General features: G+C 48.6%; 1 protein-coding gene across 1 annotated transcript; it reads right to left on the bottom strand.

Annotated features, from left to right (window-relative positions):
- RFLNA (refilin A) lies at window positions 1–23765 on the bottom strand. The gene is made up of 4 exons (XM_067539700.1): window positions 23697–23765; window positions 23084–23430; window positions 5991–6100; window positions 1–3280 (listed from the first exon to the last, which is right to left on the bottom strand). Exons 2-4 carry the CDS (start codon window positions 23300–23302, stop codon window positions 2947–2949), a joined length of 663 nt encoding a protein of 220 aa, XP_067395801.1. The 5' UTR covers window positions 23303–23430; window positions 23697–23765; the 3' UTR covers window positions 1–2946.

Genomic DNA, 23765 nt, shown 5'->3' with positions numbered 1-23765 from the left:
TTTATGCATTTTATTAAGATATATAAATTTGTTTTCTTAAATTATTTTCTATGAGTTGAACAGGAAGGGATTATTGTGGAGAGAAAAAAACCAAACAAAAATAAAAGGGTATTGTGAAGTACCAGATCACCACATATACAACAGTAAAGTACTTTATAAGCACTTAGAGTATTAGAATTATAAAAATAGAAATACAACACATCCATGAGCATGAGCCACTCACAATTTCTTTTTCCTTCTCTAACCATCAAACATCTTTCAATTCCATCTGCAGTTCAGGATTCACACAGTAGAATACGTTAGCTTGTTTTGTTGGTAGACATTTTGGCATCCGGGGTGCAGGAGAGGAAAGGGCATCCCAACACTTTTAAAAGAAAACGGTTCATCTCTTAGCAGAGTGGGATCAGCAATCAGCATTGGCCCTCCCAGTCATGCCAATGGAGGCATCTCATTGACTAGCTCTCATTGACTTCAGTGATAGGAAAGCCAGGTCAACGCTGAGAGCATTTGAAAGTGCCACCCACAATTGCCCATGGCCTGATCCAACGCCTACTGAAGTCAACATGAGCCTTTCCATGGACTTCAACGGCCTTGAAAGCCAAATCCTATATCTGGCTCTGCAAGGGCATGCCACTGCCCTTGTGCTGGTGCAAGGATTCATCTGAGCTGAGCTAGGTGCAGGAGCTGGGGTCTTCAGGCCAAATTCTGTGATTCACCGATTTCAGTCAGGCTGAATGGATGTGAGGGAGGGGGGATTTTTTGGTTCCTCAGCCCCGAAGAAGAAAAATGTGTCTTTGTGTCACTATGGGTAGAATATCCAAAAAGATTAAAATAGCAAAATATCCTAGTTTGTTCACATGTTCACATACAGACTCATTAACATTTATATCAGATTCATGGACCCCTTAGTCTTCAATTCACTTTAATGTAGATTTTTGCTGACTCTCCCACTAGCTACCTTTTCTAATTTTTATACACACACACGCACACATACACACACACTTTTTTGCAAGACACAGCTTTCTTATTCCTCTGCATAGGTATTTCGTTTAATGATGCACTGTTGCTTAGCATTGTTCCTGTTGTAATCTACTGACACAAAAGTCCCACGTGTAGAAACAGATAAATCTTTGTGGGTGATGATGGCTGGGTTCATTTTTCATAACTATGGCCATGATTGCATTCCTTCCTTTCCCATCCAGAACCGCGCTTGTCTTGCTGTAGTTTGTCGTCACAGAGGGAAATGAAAGCAGCTGATAATGGATTGGTCCAGTGATGGCACATATGGTACTAATGCTAGAACTAAGGGACGGACAGTAAAACAAAGCCTCCCAAAGCACAGTTGTTCTCTTTTCTAGTTCCCTTTCAACGCTGATTCCAGTTGAAGCCCTGAAGCAGATGGTTTCCTCATGGTTTAGATACAAGGGTAAGTGATCTCTTCGGTTTGCATTAAAAAAGAGCAACCAACTTCCCTCCTGCAGCTTCACTTCATGAAAAATAAACTAGGGGGTCGAATCCATCACTTGTGAAGATGTGGGGCAGGGCTGCCAATCGTTCTCTGCCGATTCTGGCCAAGCTAGCAGGGGTTTGTCTCAGGGAGGTGGTGACATGGAGATACTTTCGGACCCAATTACAGTATCTGTTAGCCACAGATCTCCGAGAGCCTGTAGGTTGCAGGGATTGGCCAGGTTTAAAGCTGGTGCTGGCACGTTGGTGCCTCTTGAATGCTGCATACCTCAATATTTAATCCGGTGTGTGGGAAATAAGCAACTTGCGGGAGGGGCGGAGGTTGGAAGTGGGAGGTTCCTCTCATTGTCCTTACATGAATTATTACTATTGTGCACCATGGCCGGACTCAGCAGGCTGGTGATGAGCAACGGCATTGTTCTGCTGAATTTTGGAAACAGCCTGTTGACCGTTTTCAACTCTGAATGTAAACTTCTGCCCCTGCTATACTTTTTATTCTCTCATCCAACAAAAAAGGCCTTTGGTCCTAGAGAAACGGCCCTTTCAAACTTCCTCTCCTGCACCTATTTAACATGATTGTCGTAAGCCGCCTGTACGTAAAACCAAGTTAATCCTGAATTAGATCTTTCCCTGTCAGCTAAGCTTTCTGCCATTTTCCATGGGTTGCATCCTCCTTCGAACGCAAATCTCCCCTGAAGCATTGCATTCTCAGCTCCCCTAAAAGCCCCTTGCATGGTATCCCACTATGGCATGTAAACAGCTGGCTCCTAAGAAGGGACTTGAATGGGAGTTTGGCACGTGCTCCAACTGGAAAGACTGACATCTTGCTGGCATGATCATCTTTCCCTTTTTGGTGACAAATTAAAAAAAAAAAAAAAAAAAAAAGCTAAATCAGAGGTCACCATGGCACCCAATCTTGGAGCCATCCTCCAGGTGGAGATCTGGCATAGGATCAATGTTTTATGCAATTAAAAAAACAACAACCGTTTTCTCTGTGTTTGAACACCAGGAGAAGCAGGCGGCTGGTTGCTGTGTGGGGCTGGATGGGGCGTCTGCAGCTGGTCTATCGGGTAGGATCAGCTTCCAAGGCAATGCTAGGTCTCACCTACATGCGAGAGAAGGCCCTCAGCGCCATAACATACGGTAACTGCAAACCTGGGGCCTCGACCATCTGATTTAACTGAAATGCTATTCAAAATAGATATGTTTAAAAAAACAAAATAAAAATCCAGAGCATGAACATCAAAAACGTCCCACCACGAACGCCAGCCTTTCACTGATCAAATCCATAAAGAGTTTGTCACCGCTAAGCCTCCTCTTGGAGCAGTTCAGACGTGCCCGAGGTCATACATGCCCAGCCGTTAGTAGGTAAGGGCCTGTTGCCATCAATGAAGGCTCCTGGCTAAATCTGTCTGTCTGGAGAGGCCAGCGAAGGATGCAGCCTTCAGGTTGTCAGAGCCCCTCCCTCCCCCGGGCGGATTAGAGGTTCTCGCTGTAGATGACACAGGGGCTGGTTTCCTCGCACAGCTCCAGTTGCACGCTGGATGCGAACCAGCGCTTGGCATAGCCCAGGCTGTAGGTGAGGGTGGTTCGGTAAACGTTCTTGGCGTGCTTGGGGAAGATGATGGTCGTGCTCTGGAACCGCAGGGGCTTCTGGCGGGGCTCGAAGATCAGCTGCGACTTGTAGTTCCGCCAGGTGCAGTTCGGCGTGGCGATGACCGTCTCGCTGTAGGCGGTCACGGTGGGGATGGGGCCGTAGAAGATGTCGTCCCTGTAGTGCTTCTCTGAGTCGTATTTCACCTCGGAGTTGCACCTGCAAAGGGCAGCGAGAAGTCAGGCAGCGAAGGGAGCCCAGAGGGCAGGAGGGCTCTGCGCTGACCACCTCCTGTCTTCTGCCAGGATCCGGGCCCGAGCAAAGCAATCGGTGCTCTAGGGAGATCTGGGCAGGTGGACCCTGTGACGCAGAGCAGCAGGAGAACACCCTTGCTGCAGTAGCCCTCTCAGCTGCTACACCCATCCAGCTCCCAGTAGTTCTGCTTAGCTGTGACTCAGTGATCCAAACTCCCCATGGGTGGTGGGGCACCGGCGTCCCCCATAGAGCCTGGCTGCATGCCATGGAGTGGATTGGGACCTCCTGCACCCGTGCGTGGGTTCCTGCCCCTTTCCCGGCATAGCAGAACAGTGCTGGTTTGGCAGCTTGAAGGGTCATCCCTGCTCCTACCTTAGGTCTTAGGGTTACCCCGGCCCTAAGGCAAGATCCCTTTTATCTGAGTTCCCCGGTGGGAGCAAGCCCAGAGGCAGCGTGAAGGGCACTGTTGTTGGCCACTTCGCTGGTGGGCTTGCCCTGCTGGAGCCCTGTATGTGGGAGGCAGAGGAGTTAGAGAGAAACAGATGTTTCTCCAGGGGCTGGGCGGGTGAGCCTGCTCCAGGATTCCTGAAGGTTAGATGCATCCATGGCCCATCCCTGCTTTTCCACATGGTGCTGAGCTGGCCTCCTGGTTTCTATCCCAAACAATGGTCTCTGGCAGGGCTTCTGTAGCTAGTCCTTTGGAGCACTGCCATCCGCTGTGATGGCAAAGGGTTCCCTGGATCTTTAAATCACGTTGCATAAGGGAACAGATCGTCGTCATGCAACACGCAACCTTTCCGGGGCATTGTGCCTCCCTCCGGTGGAGTGCCCAGAGAGTGGTTGGTGACTGGAAAACAGACATGCAAGCTGGGTGAAAACTGCCTCCATTGGCTGATGCACCCAGACTCCTAATGGGGACCCTTAGGTGGCTCTGTGGCTGATACCTTCCTGGTCTCTGCTGTGCCCCAGTGTCTGCTCCTGCGCTCACTTGGCCAGAAAATAACCCCATGGACGTGGTTTTTCAGGGGAGCTAGTGGGGGCTTGACTGAGCTGTTTAACACCTTCTGATCAGCCCTCTTTTTTATGCTGTCCTGTAATAATAGAGCAAAGGGTCAGCTGACAAAAACACCTGGTGCAGCTCACCTGGGGCATGAAGCCCTTTGCCCCCAGCTAGGCCAGAGTGGAGGAGAAAGGGAGGGAGGTGACCCAGCAGAACCCCAAAAAGCTGTGCAAAATGGTCAGAGGCAAGCCTGAGCTAGCCAGAAACTAATGGGCCTGGGGGAGTGGGGGGAGATCGCTTGATGGTTTGGGTGCTACAGAAACAACAGGGAGGGGTCAAATCCCAGCCCAAAATGAGAGAGGCGGCAGGGCCTAGTCCATGCAGCCCACCTGAAATGAGCACAATGGGGCTCGACTGCCTTTAAGAGGAAGATACACAAATAAATATACACTAAAACATGGACAACGGCTCTTCTCTCCTTGTTGGTTTCTCTAGCTATAGTCCATGGTGCGCCGAACCTCTGCTGGCTCGCCTGTTAATTATACACGTCAACTGTATGCTCGTGTGACCGAGACTGTGGGCTTTTTGTTCTGTGTCTGTACAACACCCGGCACAATGGGATCCTGGTCCATGACTGGGGCTGCGAGGCGCTATGGTATGACCGATAATAACAACTATGGTTTTAGTAGTGCTCAGACTGCAGGGAGCTGTGGGACGTTCACGTGTTTTACTGCTCCAAACCTTTCAAGTGCAATCAGCAGGTAAGGAATTTGCAGCTCCGTGGAAACAAAGATTAAAAGCTGGGTGTGTGCACATCAATTACCTCCACCCTGGAGGGAGCCTGGAGGATTATGGGGCATGTGAAACATGAGCTGCCTCAATGGATTTTGCACAGCTAGGTGTGTAAGCAATCGAGTCGCTCGGTGAACATAAACCAAGACTCCTGTGTAATTGTCATAAACACATGCCTGCCAGCTGTTCACGGGCAGCCAGAGATTTATCAGGGTATGTTCCCAGAACGGTGTTTGTGTGGGTGGGGGCGGGTCGCATCCACAACCTTCATTCCCCCTTTAATTACTGCCATACGCTGGGTGAGTGACCACACTGAAAATGGTTTTTAAGTGAATTCCAGGCAGGCAAGAAGAGCGCCGGACTGTCAGCCCTGGTACAGCGCGGGCAGCAAGGCACTAGCCTCCCGGCACGCAGTGTCAATGGGTCTTTGGTGCAGGCTAGAAGGACCCCCCTTCGGGGGCGGAGGCTAGCTCCATCTCCATAGGGCAGTCTGACCTCAGCCTCTCCGCTGCGAGCGCCAATAAAAATGGATGCCCATCACGGCAGCTACTTCTTTTGATCTGCATCCACTGGGAACCAGCCTGAGACCACCAACTCGTTCTGCACTGGCCACCAAACCGCATTCCAGATGGTAATGGTTTTCTGTCACGGCCTGGGCTGGATTTGATCTAGTCTGGAAATGAAGACCTCCATCTCCTATTACCAACCCCTGAGCCACCCTCACTCCCACCACCCCTGTCAGTTTCTTTTTAGTTCAGGAATTAGTCCTGCATCTACTCCTCCCCTCCCCCAACAAAATAACCGTGACACCCATTTATAAACACAGTTAATCTTTTGCAGAAGAAAAAGTACGGGGGGAGGGAGAAAACCCTCCATATGTACCTAATTTCCTGCACAGGTTCAGGGTTGACCTCAATGCTTTCGCCAAAAAACACTGGGTACATTCGAGGCTTCATCTCTGGTACCGAAGAGTTCAGAAGAAGGTAAGGAATCTGCAGGACAAAGGGGAAGGGAGAGAACAGCACGGCAAGCGTTAGGACACAGCAGAACGAAGCTGGTGTTATTGACAACATACACTGTGTTCAGTCGTGTAGCATTCCCTGGCGTTGTGGCCCAACTCAACCCGCGTGAAGGTGGGCGCAACTCCCCTGAACTTAGACCCCGCGGATTTCATGCTCTGCTTGGACTGCCCAAGAAGATGTCAGCTGTGGTAGGTGCTGCTTGTGGTGAGGACATGGGCTGGAGAGACGGCACCAACTCATGTCAGGTGGGTCATGAACAGACTACGGATGGTAATGGGCTTACATCACAAGGGGCCAAACTCTGCTGCCAGCTAGACTGGTATAAATCCCAGGGTACTCAACTGACTGGAATAACTCTAGCTTCACCTTGATGTAAATAAGAGAATCTGGTGTTGCATTCAGTTGCACCAGGTCTGAATCCCCCCCCCCCCCCCCCCCCCCCCCGCGAGGCTCATTAACTCACAATCCCTCTTCCTTGTGGGGCAGAGCAGGGCTCCCCATGGCTATCCAGTAGCTCTGTTCGCCATGGTGCACGGGGAGGGGGGATTCTTTCTTGCTCAGGTTACAAAGCACAAAGGCTCATTTCTCAAAGGGTGGGGCCCGATCCTCAGCTGGTGCAAGATGGAGTAGCTCCATTGACGTCAACCCCAATGTAAAGCAACCGAAGAACCAGCCAGTGCTTGTCCGTTTCCCCCTCCACCCACTCCGGGAGGTGCACGAATAGGCACCGTACAAACTCCGCTGGGCTTTTCTGGTGCATTACTAGCCACCCTGCATGTACTTACGTGGTTGCTTTCATTTCTCCCACCCAGGCTGCAACACCAGCCTTGGTATCGCACAGTTGAATCTCTGCCAGTACCACCCTAGACACCGCCAGTAGCCGTCCCATCGCTGAGGTAAGGGGACCTAGTCCTACAATCCAGGCTCGCCTCTTTCCTCTGCAGATTCTTTCCTTTGGAATGCATCCCCTTCCCATTTGCCTTTTTCATTTGAATTGTTCTTCTCTGCCTTTACTGCTCCTCTATTGGGAGCCAATGAGACGGGACAGTTTTCATGTGGGGTTCCCCACTCAAGATGGGCCTGCTCAGCAAAGATGCAGACCTAGTCGTGGATCTAAGGTTTGGGGGGTAGTGGAGAGGTGGGTCAGCCCCGGGGGGGGGGGGAGTTGTTTTGGGTGCAGCTGTTTCGTAGATCCCTTCCTCTCCTTCCAATGCCGTGCTGCATAGTATGGAGCCTGCCTGGGTACTCACTGCTCAACCTCCGGCTTGAACTGTCGCGGCCCAAGGAGCACCTGGCGAACCCCTTCTGCGGTGGCGATCTAACAAAGCTCTGAGCCTCCAAACGTTTTCCAGCAATCGCTGCACATAAGACACTACGTGGCTTCGTGCCCAGTTCAGGGGCAGCGTGTAGGGGTGCACAAATGCCCACTTCCTCCAACGGGAAAACAGAGTTAAAACATTATGGGCCCCATTCCCCAGTCTAAGTCCACTTTGCGCTGGGTAAGCGCCTCCTGCTACCCCTCCACTGCCAGGGGAAGGGGAGGGAGGGGCGTGGCAGAGCAGAGCTCCATTGCCTCCCAGTGCTCCTTCGGAGTAGGGTCCCTGTGGCGTTGCAGCTCCGACTTGCACTGGATCAGGGACTGCAACCAGCCCCCTCTCTTGTAATGCAGAGTGCAGCCTCGATTTGGGCTAGTCACCCCTGCAGCTGGGTAGCCTTCCCGGTTGTCGCTAGAAACACTGCAATCCCCAGATGTGCAGGGGGCCTGCGGGGAGGCGGAACTCCCTACCGCGAAGCTCAGCAAACAAGCCTCTCCCTGCTCCACAGCTGTTCCTGCTTTTCTGCACCAATGAAAACCTCCAGGGGTGTTTGTTCCTCTAGCCTTGGAGAGCAAATTTGGACCTTGTGGAGATTAATTGGTGCCTTTCGTTATGTTTCCTCGGGTCATTCATAGCAGCAGCCTTGTGAATCTGGGGCTTCAGAACAAAGTGACAGCACCAGGACAGAGTCCGAGCACCGCCTCCTGCAGCTTGGGAATGTAGTGGCTTTGTAACTCCTTCATGGGATGTTGTTGACCGAAAAACGAGGTTCAGTGGGGAGGGCACAAATGGTAGGTAAATGCCCGGCTCACACTGAAAGCCAATGGGCTTTGGATGCCTTTGAAAACCTCCCCGTTGTCTTAAATGTTACATTCGTTGGTTGAAATCACATCCCATTCTATAATAAAGATAACAGCCTGAACATCTATACCACCTCCCTGACGACCATTCGAAACTCACTTTGCAAACATTTCAGCCTCACTATTTTCTTAGTGAAGCAAACTAACGATGGGCGAACACCAACGATTCTCTTTTATCCAAAGCACCAACACTCAGGGGTTCAGACACACGGTTCTCAATCTGACCCGTCTCTAAAGCAAACTGAATAGAATGGATTCAGACCTCTTGGGGGAAAGCGAGGGATTCCAAATCCTCCATCAAGAAACACATTTTCTCTCTCTCTGTATTCCTCTCCCAAGTACAGAGTACATTTGTGCATTTTAGATTTTGACCCAGACATTTAATCAGAGCCCTGGCACACCTTAGTAACTCTTCTCACTTAAAGCCTATTGGGAAAATAATCATCTGCATTGACTGACTGATGATCAGGAGGGGGAAGTACTGGAGGACTCCACGTTCTCTGAAATAATGTTGAGACACTGAGCTTCTTCCACCAATATAATGTCGCTGTCTATGCTCACAAAGGCCAGTAGCTTATCTAGTACATAGGGAAAGCTGCTTAAGACTTCTCTCCTTAGATTTTTATGTAATAAAGATCTGGGGCCAGATTCTCTGCTGGTCTAAACTGAGGTGGCTCTATGGAAGTCACTGGTGCAGAGTTTTTTGCACTGAGGGTAATTGCCCATTGGAGCAACTTACTGAGGGATGTGGTAGGTTCTCCCTCATTTGAAGTCTTCTTCGGATGTCTTTATCTGAATGGTTTTCTAGTGCAACCCCAAATTATTGGGCCTGCTGCAGGAATTACCAGGGGAAATCTTACGGCCTGTGTTGTGCAGGTTGGACTAGGTGACCACAACGGTCCCTTCTGGCCTATCAATTTATGACTCTATGGAACTGCTCCGATTTACATCATTCGCAGATCAGACCTTTGAAGTTCTCAGAGGGGGGCTGGGAAGAGGGGGTAAGGCATGGAAATGTGACACAAGACATGAAGAAGCCGGCCCCGCCCTCCCCAACCACCAGAAAAAGTAAGCATCAACTTCTCTACAGCACAATGTCCTTAAACATAAGTTCCCAGCTTGAGTGAGTCAGTATCTGCTGTCTGGAGTCAAGCCAGCCAGTACTTTAGCTCTGTGGCAGTCCCTGGGAAGGCTGCCGTTGTGTGTTTCAGTCCCCACAGCCACTTTGCCGTTGGTTTTGATTTATGAAACGCGGGAAGCTGGTGTCCCGGTAGGGAGATGTCTGGCGGCCTCTGGGCAACGTTTAAAGGTCTCTAAGGCAGGTGAAAAGCCCTTGGAGACGTTCTTCTCTCTACCTTGCACAAGCTGAATCGACGCATTACAGAATCTGAGACCATGTCTCACCAGCCGCCCATTAAATAATAGTGGAGCGTCTAAGACCATGGAGGATCCCCTTAAAGATAGCCGAATGGATGGCTTACAGCTTCCCTCGCTCTTTGAATTGTCTTTCACCTCTGCATTCCTGGGTTCCTTATGGCTGAGGGTGGATCTGCTGCTGTAGTGCACTCGGCCCAGCAGGCAGCAGGAAGTACTGGCAATCTCCAGAGGCCCTGTTCTGACAAGATCTCCAGCTGTGTCTGCAGAGGCAAGAGATTCAGAGCTGCATCAAACTTTGGGGGGCCTCGCCTGAACCAAAGACGAAGCCTTTGGAGCTTCCACTCCCTGCCAGACCAACGTAGTTCTAGAAAATAAAAAGCGATACCTAGATTCTTTTCTAGAGTGAAATTCACCGCTGTGCAGAGGGCCCACTCCAAGCTTACACACCACTTAAGTTCCCAGTGAGCTGTCGGGACCATATCCTCAGGTGGTGTAAACTGGCATAGCTCCATTGACTTCAAGGGAACTATTCTGATTTACAATAGCAGACCACCTGGGCTTAAGTGATGCATAACTTGAGAGCTTTTGCTTTTGACCGGCAATGAAGTTTCAATGCTTCCTCTGAATTCTCAGGACCACAGACTCCAGTTTATCGCACTTCTCTGTTACCAGCCAGTTCTTTTTAAACCAGTGACATAAAAAAATCCCTCCTTTTGTCAAATGGTTCTGCCCCATTACCAATAATAGCCAGTATTTGCAGAGTGCCACAGAAAAGGCTTCTCTGCACTGACTTTCAACTCATGCCCAAATGGGAAAGGTCGTTCCTGCTTATTCTGGCTTGCTTTCAATGCTCACGAGGGAGGCGTGGGCATTTCTGTTTGTAAATAAAACTCTTTGCCTTTTGCATGTGATTCTTTTACACCAGACAGGGCTATTTTCCATTTCCAGGTTATGCAAATATTTTGCCTTCAGTCTGTATGCTGGCTTTTACGCCTTGTCTGTGGCCAGTGCTCTGTTTGAAAGCTTCTAATCTGCAAGTTTTTTTGGGGGGGGGGGGGAGAGGGTGAGGGAAGCAAATTGCACACAGACGTGTGTAGGATCCACTAACTGCAAACATGCCGGGTGAGTCACCTGCAAACCAATGCAGATTGCTTCTACTGGAGTGGGAAGCAGAGCTGGGAATATGCATCCCTCAATCTGCACAAATTGGAACATGCAAACACGAGAGAAACTTAACTAGCCGCTGGGTGCTCTCAGTGCAACGTGCACACAAGCAGAAGTAGTAAATGGAAAAGAATAAAGTGATGGTTCCCCTGGAAGGCTGTTTAGACCCAGCCTGCTTGAAGAGGTGCCATTTTTAGTGCAAAAGAATTTGCTGGCTTTGCCTTGGTTTTCATAATTCTACAACCAAATTTATCTTTGGCATAACTCCCTTGATTTCAATTTGGTCCCTGATGTTTTTAATCTAACCCAGTCTATCTAGATGGAATCTAACAATCAGACAGCTGGATGGGACGTAATGTGGGGGACAGATCTACCCACTGCAGGGTTCTGACACTGTCCTCTGAAGAATCTGGTGCTGGTCACTATCAAAGACAGGATACTGGACTAGACGGACCAGGGGCTGATCCCGTCTGGCAAGTCCTTTGTTTCTAAGCAGCCGGATCGTCAGCCGGAGTAAATCACGATATCTTCAGTGGCGTTACACTGATTTTTACACCAGCAGAGGATCTAGGTTGTGCCCATGATTCTTGTATCGCAGCAAGGATTTACCAGAAGCCCTCTTTTAAAACAGCCTGTTTTCTATTTACTTGCCGCAAAGGGGAGAAGACCATCGGCGTTGGGATACCCCGACTCGGGTGAGCATGTGGCTGGGATCCCTCCAAGGGAACGCTAGCTAGTATGGGAGAGAGTGTTGGGTAATTCAATAGGCTTGTGCTTTCCCCTCTGAGTCCATTCGGAACCAAGGCCCCAGCAGGTGGCGGTTGGGACCTGAAGGGACAATGCTAGGCACATGCCTAGATAGACAGAAAATAATCTGTATTGAAAGGAGCATTTTTAAAACATCTGGGACGAAACTCTGTGTTTGCATGGGAGAGAGAGGAGGAATTTGGCCCACGCAGTGAGGAGCAGACCTGCCCTGATGAATGGCTTTTTATTGCCTTGTTGGAAAATGTGCACAGTGCTGGTGCCAGCCGATGGTAACTGACTAGCAAGCAGGAAAGAGGGAAGGAAATGTCTAAAACAATTCTTCAGTGCTCTGGCTAACTGGAGAGCCAGACGCTGGAAAGGTCTATTTGAGAAGAACAATAAGCAATACAAAAGGTGAAGAAGACGACCTTCCCGCGTGCTCCCCAGCTTTCCAACTGATATCCAAACGATGTGCAGGAATTGCCTTGCCACCATTCGACAGAACAGAGTGCAATGCAAAGAACACTGGATCCCACTGGAATTACAGAGTGTGGCCGAGTGTAATGCTCAGGGTTGGACTCTGACCAGCCTACCAGGACTAATACCTCTATCCTGACACAAAGTGCCCCTGGTTCTTTGAGAAGCCCGCGAGAAGCTGGGGCCTGGCTTTTTACATCTCATCCCAAAGACAGCACCTCCGACAGCACCGCGGCCCCCAGCCACACGCCGGGGCATTGGTTTGGAACAAACCCAGAGGGGAAAGCACCTGCCTATTGAATTACCCACTCTCTTTCCAGTACCGTCTAGATTTTTCTTGGCAGGATTCCATCCCCGTCCTCAGCCAGTCCAATGCTGCTTAGCATGTGTGATCTGATAGGATGACAGCACAAGAAAACAGAGGTGCAGCAGCTATACATATGACATCAGAGCCTTGGCCTATGGTTACACAGTTATTTTAAAATCTAAAGGGCAGAGCTGATGTCATGCGCATTTGCCATTTCCTACCGTGGGCAAGGGAAGCTGCTACAGGCAAGGAAGAAACCAGATTTCCAGCCACTCTGCAATCAAACACTTGACCTGTCGTATTTCCCCTGAAACCAGTGCCCTGAAAACACTTTGCATTGGGTAGCTCTGCTTTTCCCTGCACTGTTCCTGCAGAAGCGTCCATTTTAGGGCATACTCCGAAGACTGTGAAGAAAGACTTCTGTAAAACTGTGTCTACAGGCAATTCCCACCACAGCTCAGTTTGTTCTTGGCATGCTGTTAATTCCACTCTATCAGACCGGATATAGCTAGGTACTTACACGGTGCTCATCACCAGGGCATCTTGTCCTTCTGATATTTGGATCTGACACCTGAACCCTTGGAGGGACCCACACAAAATGCAGCTGAACTGAAATGATTAAATAATAAGCAGGAATATGCAAAAGCACCTGAAGGATTGAGGAGCTCAGTTCCTACTGATTTTTGAAAATGTCAGAGAGACAAGGTGGGGGAGGTAATATCTTTTACTGGCCCAACTTCTGCTGGTGAGAGAGAGATGCTTTCGAGCTACCCAGAGCCCTTCTTCAGGCCACAGTGGCGAAAGCTCTGGCTCCTGCATCCCAAACATGCTCACGATATGTTATCAAACCATTTGATCAAAGAGCTGATCAAAAACCTGGACAAATGATCAAAAGGCTGCAAAGTGAGGGATGAATCTAGGTCAGTCCAGTGTCGTCTTACTCTGCATTTTAAGTGATGGGAATTTGTGTTACTTATTTCCATGACCAAGAGGGAAATGAACTTTTATTAAAGTGGAACTATTTGGAATTCAGCTGCCCTTCATATGCTCGCTGGTTTCAGTGAACCTGTCCAATAATCCCCCTTGCATTTAGCCAATGCCAGTTTGTTACAGCGCTGAGTAACAAACCTGGTGACAAGGTAACTGGGAGCATTCTTGCGGGATTAGCACACTAGAAGTCCAGACCTCGTAATAACAACGAGAGTCCTGTAGCACCTTAAAGACTAACAAGTTTCTGTGGGCATAAGCTTTTGTGGGCTGCAGCCCACTTCGTCAGATGCATGGAATGGAAATCACAGATAGGAGGTATATATATACATCCAAGGGTAAGAAACACAACAATGGGGAGGTCAAGTGCTAACAAAAGTGTTGTGTTTCTTACCCTTGGCGTACATTCCAAGGTCATCCAGAAAACACTGCTGTTTGCTCACACTCTAAGCAATCAAAAAACCTTGCACAGAGCGACAAGGACACTAAACACCAGTGCTGGTTTCATGGAGCAGCTCTTTGAAGGAATCCCAGCTGAGGTTCTCTTTGTCCCTACCAGCATTCGGAGTTCTGAAGTGTCTTCCCTTCCATCTGATCTGTAGTTACTGAGTGAAGAATGGGGATGTATGTGGATTAAATTCAATGTGTTGAGCTCTGTATCTCCATTACAGCAGAGTTAATGGCAGAAGTTCCCAGCGTTAAGGTAGCAAAACAGTTTCCAGCCTAACCCCTCTGTTTTCACTCATTCACAGCCAAAGCTGGTAAAAACAAAAGGGGGGGTTGTGAATTGTTTTTTTAAATGTCATCGTTATTTTGAAATCTGAAATTCCAAAATTTAAACTTTAAAGAAGGGGGGCCGGCGCTATAGTTGTTTGAAAAATAAGGCAGTTTCACCAAAATTTCATCAACATTTTTCCCCCTCCCACCTCCAATTTCAGCAACACTTTGGAGACTCAAAAAAAAGTTGCCCAACTCTACTTGTAGCTTTCCAAAGCGTTTGTCTCTGAGGCTAAAATGTTACATGCTTGGTGTCTGCCTGAGGCTGGATGTTGGGGAAAGGTTTTAGCACAATCCTGTCAACTGGGGCAACCGAGGCACAGACGGGGGAAATGACCTATCCCAGAACACATAGCAAGTCAGTGATAATGCTGGGAATAGAACCCATTAGACAGTGGGCTATTAGACAGTGCTACCTCCCAAACAGGCTTTTGTGATACATAGGGAAAGCAGAGGACAAGCCTATGGATCCGAGACTATCCTTTGGGTAGAAATGAAAATACATATTGGATATTTGTAGCTGGTAATCCACACCCTTTGGATCATTGGTGTCCTCTGACACGCAGCTGGGTGTTCCTACCCTCCTCTGACACGCCCATCAGCATCCCCCTGAAAATCACCACCCTTATGCCCTGGCGAGGGATAGGACTGCTCCCAGGAGTCCAAGGCTGCATCCAGGAGAGAGCTCAAGAACAAATTAATCCATGTGCAGAGAGTCAGCACCAGGCCTATACAACTTCTGCCTACAAAATAGCGCTTCCATGGAACATCTGCTCTGCGTCGGGGTGAATTTCACCCCAAAGCACGCCTTTAACTAGGGACAGAATAGACCCTTTTCTTTCTAGTAAAGAATGCACCCCAAACGCCAAAGGGTTAAAATGTTACCAAAAAGCTTAAGTTATTTCTTGTTTGGCAGCATTTTTTCCCTCTTTCTCAACTCCTGTGCCTTTCAGACATGTAAGGACCTGGGCAGCTAAACTCTGCTTTTGAAAGCTACCCCGAGATAAACACACACAAAATGGGTTCCCCAGACAGGTATTCAACCCACTGCCGTGAACTGTGTTTTCTCTCTTCCGATATAAGTATTACTTAGGGTTATCGTGCAGGGACAACTGTCCATCTGCTGTAGGACTCTGGGAAATGCAGTGGGGTCCTAGTCCATGATTAGAGCTCCTTGGCGCTACAGTAACACAAACGATAAATAACAGAATCAAACTAATACTTAGTCTTGTTCTAATGCCTTTCGCTCCGAGACTCCAGGCATTTTACACATAAGGAAATGGATTTACAGATTGGGAAACGGGGGGGAGCCTTTCTACCACAAAAATTGACATAACAGTGGTACCCTCGTTCGCCCCCAAATTCCTACCACCCACAAAAAAACCAAGGAAATTAATAGGATCTAAAAAAGGAACAAAAAAATCAAACCCCTGCCCAATACAGATTTTGGACCCCCCAAAATAAGAGGAGCCAGAGACTCCATGAAGTCTACTAGGGACTTCACTATTGCTATTGATTTTGTGTAGAAGGGGCTCAGATACTCTGGCGATGGGCAGCAGTCTGAAACAGATGGGACAGATATGAATCAAAAGATGAAATCACTTGCCCAAGTGTCAGAACTAGGGACTGAATTCAAGCAGCCTAGTCGACTAACACCCAAACCAATCTCTTTCCAGATTTCACGTGAATGCACTGTTCCATGAAAATGTCATTTTAATCAAGCTGACATTTACAGCAATAATGAAATATTTGCCTGAGTTATCCAGTGGAGACACATCTACATTCTTTCTTTTAACCGGTAAGATATACCTGGTTAATAGATGATTTATGCATTGCCAATGTCAAGATGTAATGGAGATAGATGATAAACCCTGTTATTCATGCAACTATTATGTTCCCAGAAACAGGACAGGTTTCATTTGGAAAGAACAGTCAATGGAGATGTCAGATTGAAAGCATGGCTGGTACTCCGAGTGTTCTGGAATATTTAATTTTAGATTATTACATCCTGCAGCTCTAGATCACCTTTCTCTTTCAAGTGGGAAATGTATGGTACTGAACTTCTAGTCCAAAAGAGCTATATAGTGATGCAGTGGGGTGTCAAATAGCTGAAAGGTTCCACCCTAGAGGTGGCTGCGTTTTCATAGCAGGTGAAGTGATTCCTGTATATCTATCTAAAAGTGATGTGCCAAATCCTGCAGTCCTTACCCTTGCAAAACTCCCCTGGTTTTATTTAAATTCTGTGGGAGTTCTGCCTGAATAAAGACAACAGGATTGGGCTGTGGCATGCCTGGCCGTCTCTGCAAGTATGTCTACACAGTAGCTGGACGTGTGCTTCCCAAATCGGCTGGACAGAGCTAGCATGCTAAAAAGCATAGCATGATGGCAGCCTGGGCTAGCTGCCCGAGTAAAACCCTTCCCGACCCCTGCGGGTCTTGGGTGGCTGGCTCAAGCTGCTCCCCTGCTGCTGGGGCCATGCTGCTGTTTTTCAGACTAGCAGATGCCCATCTACCTGAGCGGAAAATGGTACCTCCCCGCTGCTGTGTACGCATGCTCCATGTTCTCCCGCAGACGCGGGGTACGTGTGGGATTTCGGGCCTGATATTCGGCCTGTGTAAATCAGTGAATGTAGTGGAGCCGGGCAGCCAGACCGTAGCTGAGGATCTGTCCCTGAGGCTTTAATTTTCAAAGCAGTTGGGGATCTTTGGGGTAACAGGCACTATATCAACGAAGGACATTAGTACAGAGAGAACACACGGATCCGTATAGCTGTGAAATGAACTGAGAGCTGTTTGCCCACCCTAGGCAGACGTGGTTCCTTTCCTGCAATGTGTGCTCTGGCATATGGAGACACCCCTCTGGTGGGTACTAGAGAAGAACACTACAGCCCTCCAGAGACCCTGTATTTGACAGGGCCCTGCTTTACATGCTGGCCTGACATTTTGGGATCCCCCATCATGTGACTCCTTGGAGTGAGACACTAACACACAGATGCAGAGCTCAGCTGAGCAGTCTAGAAACACGACCTATTAACCTGGTGAGTAACTGGAATGCTGAGCTGAACTGGGGCAATCTCTGGCTGATGGTTTGAGGATCAGGCAATGTCCGAGGCCCACCAGCTCTCTCCCCCGCAGAGACGATTCAAAGAGGAGATGGAGAAATGGGCCCAGGTTCATACAAGACGGGATGAGTTGGAGCAAGAGCTAGATTCTGGCAGAAAGGGGCGCTAGGGAGAAAGGGAATGCCAGTCAGGGCTTAATTTGTGCCAGGGCTGAGCCCCGGCACCGCTAGGCCTGGCAGTTCATAGCCCTGGCACCTTTAGGCTTGCTGCATCAGTTGTGAATGTAAAAACACTGCACGAGCCACAGCACCTCTTTCATTACAAATTAAACCCTGATGCCAACCCCCTCAGCATTCATTTCAATGGCTTCCCCCTCGGCAGTGGGGTGTGGGCACAGCTCAGACAGCAGGGATGCCAGGATCGCCAGGCTTCTGAAGGGGGCCCATTGCTGTTTGGAATTGGTTGGGAGGAGGGTACAGGGAGCCTCCCACCTCTGTAGACTTTCCCCAGGAAGCGTGGGCCGTACGTGGGTTTGAAGGGCCAGGCTACCTGCCGGATTTGTGGGCCACCCAACTCCACACCCGCGAGAGAATGACGGCCTCAGTACCACAAGCCTTTCCACTGGACGTAGGCCCTGCTGCAGCTTTCCACCTGCTTGTGTTTGGGGAAGTGAGGGAGGTGACTGGCCTCTAAGGACCCAAAGTTGATGGGACGTTTGGCCTGGGCAAGGCCGGACAGATGCATTACTCCCCACCCCCACACACCGAAGGTGGATCCCCCCTTCCACGCAGGTGGAGGTGCTGTCTTCACGGCACTGTCTCCCACAAAGGACCTGTTGTGGGTGAGAGAGCGGGAGGCGGCATCCCAAAGGGACTGGCATGCTGTGCACATTGCCCCGCCACCAACCCTACAAGGAATCTGTTTTACCGGAGCGGGCATTAACTTCAGCCCAGCTCGGCTGTGCTGTGGAACCCCAGGGCCCACAGTGCCGGTGAGCTGGGGACAGGGGGTGCAGGAAGCCATGGATTCTGGGGACCAAACATCCTGCTCACCCCATGGGCGTGAGGACCCACATCAATTTCCTCCTCCCTCTCTCCTCGGCCCTGCATTGTCCCAAAATCCTGCCCCGAGTACGGACTGCAGAATTTGATCCAAAGGGCTGTATCTGGGCATCAGTTATTTAGGTGGAATCCCCTGGGGTGAGGGCACCCCTCCCGTGGGGTGACGGAGGTGTTGATCTGGTTCAATTAGCAGACCATGAGGGATCAGCCTTTCAGATAACAAATGGGACAGTGGTGGGAACAGAGGGCCCTGCTCTGAGAGGCTCCCAGAGGACAGGCCTGCTGCAGAAGGAGCTGGGGGAGCAATGTCTGAAGATTATTTTGACAAAGGGCCATGCAGATCCACATAGTTTTGACAGACTATTTTTCCACATGCATTATGGGGCAAAAGCAAAATAGAGACGTTTGGCTCAATGGCGCAGCATGCGGGCAGGAACTTGAGGCAGCATCTACAGATGGATATGATGCTTCCCCATCTCAGCCCAGGCAGGGACCCAGTTCTTTATATGCTGAAGTACCATAACCATCAGCAGCCAGACACTGCTAAGCAGAGAATGCATGCATTTCCAAAGGGCTGTGGGTTGGAGTAAATGATTCAGCACCTAACGCCTCTTGCCAGATCACTCATATCCTCTCCTTTGGAGACAGAGTTTCTGAGCTCTCTGAGATAGCTGAGGATTAGGTGTTTATGTGCGTACACCACATATTTCTCTAGCAACTCCCCCTCCCCCAGAAAATCCTGGCATCTTATTGCTGCCCTTTCCTGAGATCTCAAGTCCCTGTGTATCATGTGCAGCTTGGCGCTAAAGGCAAGTACAACCTAGGAACATTTTTAAAAGCTGTAAACAGTAAACCAAGTAAGTTCTGAGCAGACAACCTTTGGGCCTTTCCCCTGCTGTAAATCCAACAAAGGCGTTATACTGGTGCATTCAGAATTGGACTCTCTGCATCAGAACTATATTCCTGGGCAATATTAGGAGTCAATTCTCTGCGGGCGTTAACTGCTCTGAAATCTGAAAATCTGCCCCTTAAGCCCTCGCTACTTCCTTCTAGCGACGGTTTTCTTGTGAAAGCTGTTAATGGACGCATATACCTTTTGTATATGAAGTTAGGTGTCTTCCTTTCCCATGTATACTTTGTCTTTCTAATGCAATCTAGGGAATGCTTTATAATGCACGAGTTCCCAGATGCTTGAGAAGAAAAATTTAAAATTCAGTCATTTTAAATATAAAAGATAGCTAAAAGTCACCCTGTATTTCTAGGATAGATCCTTCTCATAGGGACACATGCCCGTAAGCACACAGCAGCTGAAGAATCCCCAACGTATGTCTTACTTGGAAGAATTAAAAGTAATTTCCCTTGTATGCCAAGCAAAGACCAATGTAATGGTGTTGAGCCTGCGGTATTTATTACTCTGGCTCTAAATTGCTTTTCATATTTTCTTGGATCCCAAAGCTCTAGCCAAATTGGCTGGTTAAATGTGAATAAATGGTGCATTGTCTTTGAAACAAAGTCTTGCTTATTAAAAAGAAGAATTTTCTTTTTTATAGCTACAGTAAATCACACAAAACACAGGGAGTGTGGATTTTAAACAGAAGAATGTCCCTGGTAAGTACATACAATATCATTTCAGTATGTATGTCAAGAATTATCGCAGAGCTAGAAAATGTGTTAAATGTACCTTTAAAGCTAGAGCAAAATAGCTGATTGCAAAAGGACCCCAACCAGTTTAAAACTGAAGTTTTTGAAAATAGTGTAATGAGAAATCCCAGGAAATACTTCCCAAGTATTTTTCTAGGTACAACTAGACTTATTATAACTATACATGATAGATTTTTGGATATTAGGAATATATCCTATACATTTTTTTACCGTATTATAGCCCAGACTATATTCTTGGCTCTGTCTTATTGATAAACATCACAAATAATAATGCAATAGGTGCTAAACAAGCTAGTTTGCAAATAGCATTAATTATTGATTCACCAATTGCGTGTGCTCTCTGATATACTGCAAAGAACCAGGTAATTAAAACAGGAGCACAAATTCATGGACTGCATAATTACTCACAGTTCTGTGAGTTCTCATTAAATGGTGAGAGAAATTCCATTTATAGAAAAGTAGAATGACAGTCCCATATAAATAATAACTTATTTCACTATTTTGCAATGTGCCAATTGCAAGTCTGATTAGAGTAAATCTCCATTTATGGTATAGTCTTACGTCCCAAGCATTTACATTGCTTTCTCCTCCATATTAGCGCATAAGATTGCTTTTTACATTAGTGGGTCTATGCGTCTCTTCTACACCTACTAGAACGTGGAAGCATCCACCATATAACATGCCTACATCCTAACAGCAAGGGCTAGTAACTAGCACTGTTGTAATGTGGTGTCCAGTTTGGGAACAATAATAACATTAACCTCTCAAAATGCCACATAACGTCCATGTGCGATCAAAATCAAAGACATAGCTAGACAATAGAATTTTGATTTTTCATAAATCTTAGAAAATATTTATTCAACAGGAGTCAAGAAGTAAGATCTGGGGTAAATTCAGCCAGAATATTCCACTGGTTTCAATTGAATTTGGTCCCTGATAAGAAAGGTGCCATTCTGTACAATCTTCTTTTCAGAGGGGATGATCTAACAGTTTATGAGAGACCCTATACACTATCTGAATGGCAGCTGATCTGTTTCCATTGAAGAGTTTTATACACATTTCTAGCTGTTTTTTGGTCCAATCCTTGATTCATCCCTCCTCATACATTTCATTTACAAATGCATAACCAGGGCCTGATCTTGAAAAGTCTTATACGTGGGATATGCAAGTACTTCTCCCAACACCCCAAAGTTAATGAAAATTGCTCATACATGTAAAAATTACTCAGATGCAGGATGAGGCTCCAAGTTTGGAACCTCAATATTTACATTGTATGAATTTGTTGGGTTTTTTTTTATTAAAAGCCACCCTATTATTTTGGTGAGCAACAGTCAGTGCTTGTGTGAGGACTATGTTATGTTAAAGTATGAAAGATAGTTTTCAATAAAATGTTAAACACATCCTGAGAACCTAAAACTGAAATGAAGGTGAACTTTCATTGCAAAGCTGCCCAAGGAGGAAAAAGGTAGTAGAGTACTAACTGAAATTCCTAATGTTCATAAAATTCTTTCCTATGGAGAGTTCCCATCTCAATGCTGCAAATAGTTTTTACTCTGTATTTAAGCCAACTATATGTGTAGTTGAGTACATCTAAAAATCCCTTGGGGAAAAAAAATGTTTGAAAGAATCTTGGGCAAAATCCTTCCCTCTTTATCTTTTTAAAAAAACTCCCAGCAACTCTTAAGCCTCGGTCTTTAAAAGCACTTTATAATCAAACAGATTGAAACTGACAAAATAAACAAAACAAAAGTCATAATAAATCTGCTTAAATCCTCCTCCACCCTTAAGCACTTCACAGCCACTTTGTCAAGACTATCAGAATCGGTAATCTATCTATACGACTGCTGCCAGGAGTTCAAACTTGAAAATCAAAAAAGCTGAACTGTTCAACTGTACTATACATAACTTTTCAAATAGAATCTCTCTCTGAAGCACCATTCAAGCAACCAGCAGAAGCACAGAGCGACCTCTGAAGCAAAACAACTTCATCCTTTGGAAGAGATCATTAACCGTTCCAAATCTTGAGTTTGATACCAGCGTCCCTGCCACAGGTACATAAACTGTACTGAATAACAGATTGTTCCACAGTCAGAGCAGAAATGACTGTACTTCATTCATGATGCTTCATCCTACCGAATAAGACAGATTTGGAATGAAACCGTTTCAGCACAGCTGAGAAGCCAGGGCTGGTTTGTCTAGTCACAACTTCAGACCTAGCCCCATGCAGATCATTGCGGTCATCAGCCTGGTGCTCTTTCTTATGGTCACCTGGGCTGATTTCTTATTTCTTCCTTTACACTGGAAATTGGAGCATGTTTTAACATGTTTTAATTAGCAAACCCTTACTCTGATTTATCCCCCAGCCCTCAATCCAAAAGTGCCAGTAATTCACCATAGGGAAGTGAGGGGGGCCTGAACGTCCCCTGTTCCCCCTGGACTCTACTGTCACTGGTCCTCCACCAAGGGCCAACCCTTTGCCAGCCAATCCTAAAAGTACAGTAAGGAACCAGGCTGCGGGTGCTTCCCTGCTGTGCAGCTGGAGCAGGGGTTCCAGATTTGAACTGGAGCTAGCTGCAGGAAGAATTTACCCATGAAGAGCTCTGTAAGAGCCTTTTAATGCTTTGCCCATGGAGCCAGGGCCCCATCCCACCCCATGAAGCCTGGATGAAGAGAGGGATTAATCCTGAGGGATTCTCACTCAGCGCTAGAGACCCCCACATCCAGGGGGTTGGGCTTACAAAAAAAAAGGTTCATGTGTGAAATCTAGATCCAGGTTTGGATTTTAAACATCTGCCCCCCAAGGCTGGAGGCTGCTGGAATCCAGAATTTTGGTCTGAACCACTCTTCTCCTTCCCTGCCTGCCTCCGGCACCCCCAATGGGGTAGCACAAACTCCCTTTCTTTCTGCCACCCTTTGTCGCCGGGGTCTATTTAGATTGTAAACGCGCTGGGGCAGGGATGCTGGGGCTGGGTAGCCCCCAGAACAACGGCAGCCTGATCTGGAGCAGGGGCTGGTCCCCAATGACACATGGAGCTGGTTCTCCCCCCTGATCTGCCTCCCCCCCGCTAACCCCCCGTGGAGTGGGAACAGGACCCACCCCAGCCTCCTGCCTGGGGAGGAAGCTGTAGGTCCCCAGGGGACCCGCCAAGACTCTTACCACTTTGCCTTCCTTGGCTTCCTTCCTGGGCCCGTGTCCTGCGGGATCGCTCCCCGGGCTGCCGGCCCCGGCTCTGCCCTCGATGATGCCGGGAGCCAGGGAGTAGAAAGGGGGGCTGGGGCTGGGGGGCAGCCCGGAATCCGGACTGTCCAGCAGGCCCTCCCGGCTCTTCTCTTTCAGACTCTCTTCCATCCCTTGCAGGTGCAGGTGCCCCACCATTTCTGGGGGGCAGGGAGGGGAGCGGCGCTAGGCTGAAGAAAATCCGCCTCCTCCTCGGGCTGGACGGGAAGAGGTGAAGGGCTTCGGGCGCTTCAAAGAGCCGCCCCGGCTCCGGCACCGAGCTGAGCCTGCGGGGGGGAAGGAAGAGGACAGAGGGCGCATCAGAGCCCGGAGCCCGGCCGCCGGAGACGGAGCCCGGGCGCGGCCCCCAGCGAAGCCCCGGGCTGCAGCGGCCGGAGAAGGTTCCGCGCCCCCCCCCCGCCCCTTGCACCCCTCTCCGCGCCCCGGGGCCAGCGCGCACGGACAACCGGGGCCAGGGCGCACGGAGTCCCCCGTCCCCCAGCGCGGGTCCCGGGGCCAGGGCGCACGGGGTCCCCGCAGCGCTCCCCTGTACCTGGGCCGCTGCCACAGCCGCTACTGGCGGGCAGGGCGCGGGGAGCGCAGGGCACCGACCGCCCGCCCG

Source organism: Emydura macquarii, unplaced genomic scaffold, assembly GCF_026122565.2.
Source record: "Emydura macquarii macquarii isolate MOO-44397 ecotype Brisbane River unplaced genomic scaffold, CSIRO-AGI_Emac_v2 contig_554, whole genome shotgun sequence".
NCBI lineage: Eukaryota > Metazoa > Chordata > Testudines > Chelidae > Emydura > Emydura macquarii.
This window is presented reverse-complemented; position numbering and strand designations above follow the sequence as displayed.

What these genes read in the sequence shown, in the direction of transcription:
- RFLNA (XM_067539700.1), bottom strand. Translation starts at nt 23,302, where the DNA reads ATGGTGGGGCACCTGCACCTGCAAGGGATGGAAGAGAGTCTGAAAGAG. An exon ending in AAGCCAAGGAAGGCAAAGTG is followed by an intron (nt 6,101 to 23,083) that starts GTAAGAGTCTTG and finishes TTTGTCCTGCAG; the next exon opens with ATTCCTTACCTTCTTCTGAA. An exon ending in GAACCTGTGCAGGAAATTAG is followed by an intron (nt 3,281 to 5,990) that starts GTACATATGGAG and finishes TGCCCTTTGCAG; the next exon opens with GTGCAACTCCGAGGTGAAAT.